Source organism: Emiliania huxleyi (genome assembly GCF_000372725.1).
Source record: "Emiliania huxleyi CCMP1516 chromosome Unknown EMIHUscaffold_133, whole genome shotgun sequence".
NCBI classification, from domain to species: domain Eukaryota; phylum Haptophyta; order Isochrysidales; family Noelaerhabdaceae; genus Emiliania; species Emiliania huxleyi.
Window position 1 is genome coordinate 129798 of NW_005201259.1, and position 8881 is coordinate 138678.

At 64.6% G+C, this 8881-nt stretch overlaps 1 protein-coding gene across 1 annotated transcript; it reads right to left on the bottom strand.

The window, feature by feature from the left end:
- Positions 1–1516: 1516 nt before the first annotated feature.
- Positions 1517–2089, bottom strand: EMIHUDRAFT_226553 (hypothetical protein; the record flags this gene model as incomplete). The annotated part of the gene is made up of 2 exons (XM_005788633.1): positions 1517–1574; positions 1944–2089. The coding sequence occupies 2 exons, from the start codon at positions 2087–2089 to the stop codon at positions 1517–1519; spliced, it is 204 nt and encodes a 67-aa protein (XP_005788690.1).
- Between the last annotated feature and the right edge of the window lie 6792 nt (positions 2090–8881).

Consider the following 8881-nt stretch of genomic DNA (forward strand, 5'->3'; position numbering starts at 1 on the left):
GCGCGGCGCAGAGAGCGCAAAATAACGCACGGGCCCTCAGCGGAGCTGGGAAGAGGACCGCCGCAAGCGGCGTGGCGTGGAGCGGTTGTGCATCCCTCCGGGGGCCCCTCTGCGCCGGGGAGGCGTTGTTGGAGGCTAGGACGCAAGCGTCCGTCGCCCTTTTCAAACTCGGGGCCCACTCCGCTACGCTCCGACCCGAATTTGGAGGGCCCAAAAGTTTAAGGTGTTGCTGCGCAAAAGGGGTCGGACACAGGGCGCAGCTCATGCTAAGAGCTAGAAGAGGAGATAGAGAGAACAACCACCCTGTCCCGTTATTGCGTACACCAACACCACAAAACGCTCTCTCTCTCCTGTCCTCACTCAGGGGGGTCACAACTACCAAGTCCCTCGACTAGCTGCCACAGGGCGCAGCTGCCACAGGGCGCAGCTGGAGACGCTCCCCCTCAATCGGCATCCACCCCCACCCGCTCCAGCCCCACTTCTGCTGCCGAGAGCTGAATCGAAGCAAGCGAGCCATTGCATCTTGGCGTGCTCCTGGAGCGCGGCTTTCTGCGGCCACGAGCACGGCGGAGTCGGCGTCGTAGCGCGCATCGTTCCCGCTCATCGCCCATTCCTCCCGTGACGTGTGTCGGCCGCGATTCGATGTCGCCACCTTCATCGCCAACGAGGACTCCCTCGACTGCAGGGGGGCTCCGGCGCGGGGAGGGACTCCGCCTGCTGCGCTGGCCGACTGCGCCCTCCTCCTCCATGGGCTCGATCCGATTCCGCAGCGGCGGTGCTGCGCGGGAGGCGGCCGCGGGCACGCTGGGCTCGATCAGGAGCTTTCCCTCAGCCGCGATGCAAATGTCGTTTTGAGCCTAACCAGCTTTGTGCTCCAGCCCAACCAGCTCTGTGCCCCAGCCTACTGCCAGCCTAACAAGCTCTCCAGCCTAACCAGTGCTCCAGTAACCAGATCTGTGCTCCAGCTAACCAGCTCTGCATCTCGCAACACACTCATGACAGGGACAGACCAGGCGCAGGAAAAGGGAGCGGGGCCCGAATCCAAGGGACCACCCCGTCGGGCGGAAGAGCTGAGAACTCAGGTCCAGTAGGAAGGCTTCTGGCTCCTGACTCATCGCCCCAAATCCCCCACCCCTCTGCCCTGAAACCTTACCATTCCACCACCTCACACACACCCCTCCCCTAGGGCTAAGCAGTGCGCGAGCCCACCCGACTTCAGGCCAGACGTCGACCCCTCCTCGGGAATAGTTGTACGGTTGCTTGTGTGCTGCGCAGTGGCTGCTATACCACCGAATCCTTGACCCTCAGCTAAGCCCAGTGGCGATCACGCCGACAACAGGCTGGCGTATCCGAAGTCTTTGCAGGAAGGCTCGGTGGCCGCCTCGCAGCAACGAACGCGTCTCGTCCGTGTGATGAAGCATTTGCTGGAGGCGATTGGCTGAGGAAGGACGAAACACCGGTGGTAATCCCGTCGTCAGCTGTCACGATACACCCGAAGGGGACCCCAGCGCCAGCATCAGCCGTGGAGGTACAAGTGTCCGAAACGAGCGAGAGTGACCTGAGCAACGATATGACTTGGCGGCAAATGATCGGAGCTAGGATCGGAGTGGGCGTCGGAAGAGTCGTCCTTGCGCAAGGAGAGCTCGATAAACTCGAGGGGCCAAAATATGCCGCGAGGAGGGCAGAGCTGCGACGAAAGGCGGGAGAAGAAACGAGAGCAAGGGAGCGACAGGCGGCGGCGCCGTCGCAGGATGAGGCAGGAGGAGATCCGGTGCGACAGAGGAAGAAGCATAGTCTGAGGGTATCCTAAAAGTTCGGCCGATTTGGGTCAAAACGCTAAAAGCACGCCCGGGCGTAGATTTGGGGCAAAACGACAAAAGTGGGCCCGCCCGGGGCAAAATGGTAAAAGTCGCGCGCCGCAGGCGCGCGCGAAAATTTTGGACATTCTGCTCTCCGGCGGCGCCCGCAGCGCGGTCTCCAAATCCTCGCTCGCTATAGCGGCGTGCAGCCGGCGGCGCAGCCACGCCTTGTTGCCCGAGAGGGCCTCGCCACGCTCGCCCAGCTCCTCCTTGAGCTCCACCACCTTCATCGCCACCAGATCCTTTTACCTTTCGCATCGCCGCCGCCGCAAAGAGCCCCGGGCTCAGCGGCTCAGCGCCTCAGCCTCGTGCTCAGCAGCGCCCTTATCAATGTGTGACAAACTTGTAGCGCTGCATGTGTTTGGACACACACCGGCGGGCGCTTTCGAGGCGAGCGGCATTTTTCTAGGCATAGTGTGCAGGAACTACTTCTGCCGTTTGCGGCGTTTGCGGGACGGATAGCTAGTACTTACTGCACCCGGCGCGCAGCGCCGAAGAAAAACTTGAAAAATGCTAAAAGTTGGGCGCTCCGAGACGACCAAAGTGGTAAAAGTCGCACTCTCCCCTGACCCGATCAAAAGCGTAAAAGCACCCGAGGCTCCAGAAACCTAACCCTCAGACTATGGGAAGAAGCGACAAGCGAGAGAGAACGACGAGAGTGGGACGACCGCGAGGTGGCATGAAGGTTGCAGCGAGAATTGGCGAGGGGCTGCGAAGAGAGATAGGAAGAGGCAGACTCCCTAGGGTGGGCGATGGCTAGCGCATCACACCCCTCTCCTTAACCCCTAAACGGCTACCGAAGGAACGGGGTGCCCGGAAGGGCGATATCACGCTGATTTAATCACGGCGGCCTAACTGTGCCTCCGTGTGCTCGCCACATACCCCCTGCTGCCCGAGGGTCGTGTTAGCACTTTATTGGGTACATACAGAGGCGGTGGGAAGCCACCACGTTCCCTTCAAAATTTCCGCCACAGAGCTCCGGAGCGCGCTCTGCACGAGCTCCTGGGACGCGGTTTCGTCTTTCCGCGATCCCAGAGACGGGGTCGTCGCACGTCGGCGCCCCAGTGAGGTCCGCCGTCATAGCTGTAGCACGCTACTAGACGCACTGCCTCCAAGTTGAGCGGTGGAAAATTGTGACCACCCCGAAGCCACTGCACCGAAGCGCCGGCGTCCCTTTGGCAATCTGCCACCGACAGCAACACGCCTTTGATCACCGGCTGCTTGCGCTCCGCATACTCTCAAGAAGCTGTTGGTTGTGTGGCTGTGCTACTTCTATCAGCCTTCCTCATGCACAGTGTTGCCGTTGAGCTACGAGGCTGCAACCCGTCGTCATTTGAGTTTGCTGCTGCCAGCCACACACACAGCGCGTCCCTGCTGCACGTGAATGGTTGTGAACAACACCTCGTGGGGGCGGCACCGCAGGCGTCCATTGAGGGGTCCAGGTGATAGCCCTGGGCGGGCAATCCATACGCCTAGTTGGACTTCAGATCGCCCGATCGCGTCCCGGTGAACTGACGTCGGATTTGTGACGCCGCCGCACCGCGCCGCGGCCGGGGGCCCTCCGGAGGCTGAGGATGGCCGTGGCGGACCGAGACGAGCTCTGGGAGGTAAAGTGTCAGCGTATATATTGTAGAGGCTGACCATGTGCACAATATCTCTCACTCTAGCTAAGCCAGGGGAGGCTATTCTGGGCGTCCACACGGCTTGCACCGATGACCCTCGCGACAAAGCGAGCGCGTCCGGCAGAGCGACTGAAGAATCGAGGACAGAGTCAAAAATCCCGCTTGTTGTGTCGCTGTTGCGGGAATCCAGGGAATCTAAAGGAATCTAGAATCTGTGGGTCCGAGATTCGATCTGGGACCTGAGCCGCTCGGGGCCAGCTGCACATGACCCGGGGCCACTGCCATGTCGCAGACGACTGCTGGATCGGCCGGTATCCGCGCTCTTGGCGCGATTACGAGACTGACTAGTGTGTCGCACTAGTTGTGATCTGTGATCTGTGAGGGTCCGCCCGCAGGCGCATTTTGTATACCGAGGCGGTGCCCGGTGCCGAACCTGTCGGACCTTGTACTTTTCGTAACAGTATTCCGCATTCATTGCGCGGGCGGACCACTCCTAGCGTACAGACCGCGGGAGCTGGTGCCGCGGCCAGTGGAGACCTGGCCTGCGCTGTGACGCGCGCGCTCATCTTCAACGTGGAGCCAACTGAGGGGTAACTACGTAGCATGTCTAGCAACAACCGTGACAAAGACATGCCGTCCGTCACCCAATGGGATGGGACATCTGGCCTTCTCTTCAAGGAGTGAAAAAGGGCCATTCTTGACACTGGTGCGGAGCGGACCGACGAATCCGGCTCCAGCGTCGCGGATGTCTTCACTGGTGCGGACATGGGAGGAACCGCCGTCGGCGCTCCAGCTCTGCCTGCTGGCACTGCGCAGTACGCACAGAAGATGCAAGCCCTGTACCGCACCCGCCGCAAGCAGGCCTACGCCCTCCTGGTCAAGAACATATCGTGCAAGGACATCAAGTTCCACCTTCGCACGAATTTCTTCCAGCAGGGGGAGCAGGCGTGGCAGTACCTTTGCTCAATTCGGGACATGGAGCCGCAGCGCTCTGATGTCCGTGCGCACGATGCGGTCGCTTGCTACGTGCGCGCAGGCGGGAACGGAGCTAACCGCGGAGGCGGGCGACTCTCGCAGCGCCATGCTCTTGGCATCGGCCGTGCGGGCCGCGGCGGGCGACCGCGACCTGCCCGCGCTCTCTCTAGAGGAGGCGACGGACGCGATGAGGCGGGCGAGGATACGCCTGCCCACCGAAGGGAGGATCGCCCTGCCACAGTTACGCGAGCGACGCCAGCTTGCGAGATGTTCGAATTGAGCATCGGGACACGCGACCTAGGAGACCCAGTCAGAGGCAAGCGCGGGCGCTGCCCAAGCGGATCGCCAGCAACCAGTGCCGCCCGCGCCTGGCGCGACCGCCTTCAAGCGCGGGCGGCCCGTGGCTTTGCTCCATCAAACGGGACAAGCGAAGGCAAAACACAAGTTGCACAGACATGCCGGCGGCGCGACTCCCTCCCGCAGATCGTCCTCAGTGGGGGAGACCGCGACACCTGTGACGGAACGCAGCGGGAGCGTCCCGTCCGTGCGTTCTTTTTGGGCGGTCGTCGCACTCAGCGAGTCGGTGCAGGCGACGTCGCCGCTTGGCCGCGCCGCCACCGCTGGTCCAGCGGACTCTGCTCGTCGTCCCAAAGAAACGCAACCGAAAAAAGAAGAATTGTTTTTTCGTTTACTGCGTTTATCAGAACTCTGGCGAGTAGAGACCACGCCTGCTATTCACAGCACAAGCCCTCGCCGAGGGCTCGAGCATGCGCAGCGAAAAGCATGCTCCTTTTTCCAGGCGGATACCTCTGCGTTTCGTTTTTTCTCACACCACGTGCCTCTGCACGTCCGTTCTTGAAAAAGTGGGTGGGTGGGTAAACGCTTCGTAGGCCCCGGATGGTGAGTGGGTGGGTGGGTGGGTGGGTGGGTGGGTGGGTGGGTGGGTGGGTCCATTTGTCGTTTCTCTCTCCGTTCGCGCGCGTCTTCGAGGCACAGCTCTCGTCGTTGCCACAGCATGTCGTTCCTCGCACCGTGCCCACGCGACGGCACCAGCTGACCGAGATCGCGCTCCCTGACGAGGGCAGGGCGCACTCTTCGACTTTGGCTATTATCTGGCCTCGGGAGGGCGGCGGCGGCGGTGAGGGGCGGCGGCGAGCTCCCGGTGGCAAATGCTCGCCTCACAGTCCACGATGGCGGCTCGCGCCCCCGGCCGTGCTCTGGCGTGCCTCTCTAGCCCCGCCTGCCACCCAGATACCGAGGGCGGCGCGCACTCTTCGACTTGGGCTATTATCTGGCCTCGGGAGGGCGGCGGCGGCGGTGTAGGGGCGGCGGCGAGCTCCCGGTGGCAAATGCTCGCCTCACAGTCCAAGATGGCGGCTCGCGCCCCCGGCCGTGCTCTGGCGTGCCTCTCTAGTCCCGCCTGCCACCCAGATACCGAGGGCAGGGCGCACTCTTCGACTTTGGCTATTATCTGGCCTCGGGAGGGCGGCGGCGGCGGTGTAGGGGCGGCGGCGAGCTCCCGGTGGCAAATGCTCGCCTCACAGTCCAAGATGGCGGCTCGCGCCCCCGGCCGTGCACCAGCATGCCTCTCTAGTCCCGCCTGCCACCCAGATACCGAGGGCAGGGCGCACTCTTCGACTTGGGCTATTATCTGGCCTCGGGAGGGCGGCGGCGGCGGTGTAGGGGCGGCGGCGAGCTCCCGGTGGCAAATGCTCGCCTCACAGTCCAAGATGGCGGCTCGCGCCCCCGGCCGTGCTCTGGCGTGCCTCTCTAGCCCCGCCTGCCACCCAGATACCGAGGGCGGCGCGCACTCTTCGACTTCTCTTGGGCTATTATCTGGCCTCGGGAGGGCGGCGGCGGCGGTGTAGGGGCGGCGGCGAGCTCCCGGTGGCAAGTGCTCGCCTCACAGTCCAAGATGGCGGCTCACACGCCCAACCATGCTCTGGTGCGTCGATTGGGTCGCGTCTGCTGCCCGTGTCTCTGTCTTATCGGCACGACGACAACAAGCTACCCCTAACCCTAACCCTAACCCTAACCCTAACCCTAACCCTAACCGGAAGAACTCGGAGCATTCACCGACGGAGCTCGCGTCAACGGACCGCTGGATCCTCCATTCCGACCCGAAGCGGCCCGTTCTTAGGAGCTGCACAACGGCTTGAACTCTCTGACCCTACCCCTACCCCTAACCCTAACCCTAACCCTAACCCTAACCCTAACCCTAACCCAAACCCGAAGAACTCGGAGCATTCACCGAGAGCTCGCGTCAACGGACCGCTGGTTCCTCCATTCCGACCCGAAGCGGCCCGTTCTTAGGAGCTGCACAACGGCTTGAACTCTCTGACCCTAACCCTAACCCTAACCCTAACCCTAACCCTCGGCTGTGGGTCAGGCTGTGCTGTATAAGGCGCGCGAGGCTGGGTGCTTTGCTACCTTGCTTGTGTCTCCCGTGGCCGGGACGGTTGGTTGGGTGGTGGGGGTGGGTCGGTTTGTGTGGGTGGGTTCCTCGCCTCATCAGCCGGGCCGTGAGGTGGGTGGTGCTGGGGGTGGGTGGGTGGTTCCAAGCCTCAGCCGGGCCGTGAGGTGGGTGGGGTGGGTGGGTGGTTCTAAGCCTCAGCCGGGCCATGAGGTCGGTGGGTGGGTGGGTGGCTCAAGAAGCTCGTGCACGTGAACGGAGGTGCAGAGGCACGTGGAATGAGAAAAAACGCAACCCGGGGTGAAAAAGTGAGCTCGCCTTGGGGCCCGCGTGTTTGTTCTTCGGCATGTCTCTGTACGGCCGCGAGGCGATGGCCTTCTTTGACAAGCTCAAGGAGGCGGATGCGGGCAACGGGAAGTGCGTTGACTGTGGCGCCAACTCGCCTCTGTGGGCGTCGCTCTCGTATGGGACGTACTTCTGCCTCGAGTGCTCTGGCGTCCACCGCAACCTGGGAGTGCACATCTCCTTTGTGCGCTCCCTAAACATGGACTCGTGGTCCGAGCAGCAGCAGCAGCGCATGACGTGCGGAGGCAACACCGCGTTCCGGCAGTACCTTCGCCAGTGCGGCATGCCCGAGGAGCTGCAGTCTGGCGGAGGCCAGTTCGCCGGCTGCGAGTCGCAGGCGGAGGGCGCCATCCGACAGAAGTACAACACGCGTTCCGCCGCGGCGTACAGGGCATGGCTCGCCGAGCGCTCGCGTGGCGAGGGCGGCGCTCCGGCGCCGCCAAGCGTCCCGTGCGCGCGCGAGAGCGGCGCCTCACGGTCCAAGTGGCACGGCCTGAGAGCTTGCGGCATGCCGCGCGTAGGTACGAGCCGCCGCCGCCGCCGCCGCCGCCGACCGGTTGCAACGGCGGCGCGGGCGGCGGCGCCGCAGGGGCTGGGGTCCGAGGCGCGAGCGGCTGCGGCTCCTCCTCTGCTGGCCGCATTATGCAAGGGTTTGGCTCGGCCTCCGCCCGCTCGCGCGCGCTGCCGCGGCCCTCTCTTCCCTGCACGAGGTGTCGGCGCGCTGCGAGTAGGCGCCCGCTGGGAACGACGGGGAGGAGGGGCTGGAGGCGCTCATGGCGTCGTTGGGCTCGGGGCTGGTGCAGCTGCCCCAGTCACGCCCCTCCTCGCCACAGCCTTGCCCGCCGACCGCATGCACGCCGCCCCGCCTCGCCACAGGGCACGGCCCGCTCTGCCCTCGCGAGCGCGAAGATCGGCGCCCCGACGCTGCTCGGTCCGCAGCTCGTAGACGGCCGGCGTGCCGACGGGTGGCTTCTCGCTGCGAGCCTGTAGGCGAGCGACTTGGCTCCGCCGTCGAGGCTGTCAAGGCGTCGGAGACGCGCGGAGGCGTAGATGTCACCACCCTTGCCCGACATCCAGCAGCTCGTCGTCACGTGACTGCCGTCGAGGCGGCGGGCGCCGTGCCACGCCCTCACGGCCTCTCGCCCGCCTGCCTTCCTCACGCAGGCTCGGCGGCGTGGCAGAGCGCGCGGCCCGCGCGGCGGTTGCCGCAAGGTCAAAGCTGGCAGAGGAGGTAGCTCGGCGGCGGGAGGGCGGGCCCGCCCCGGAGCCGGGTGGGCGACGCGCGGCCGGGGGCGCGGCTTCTGCGCGCGCGCTCTCGAGCCCCGACCGCGGTGCCGAGTAGGCGGCGAGGCGGGGATCGGCGCAGTCGGCGCCGCGGTGGCGGGTTCGGTCCTCTCTGCAGGGATGGGCTTGTGGGGCCGAGCGGTGGCCGCCGTTGACGACGCCGTCACTTTCGACGCGGCGTCCGACTTGGCACACCTGGCCTCCACCCGCGTGGCCGGCCCCGGCGGCATTGGCTGTGATGGGGGCGGGGCGGGGTGGTTGGGCGGGGTGGCGCCTCCGCGGCGCCCTCAAGCTGGGCCCCGCGGCTTTGGCGGCTGGGGGGGAGGAAGGGGGGGGGAAGGGAAGGAAGCAAAGGGGTCAAAAAAAAGGGGAATTGCCGGGGG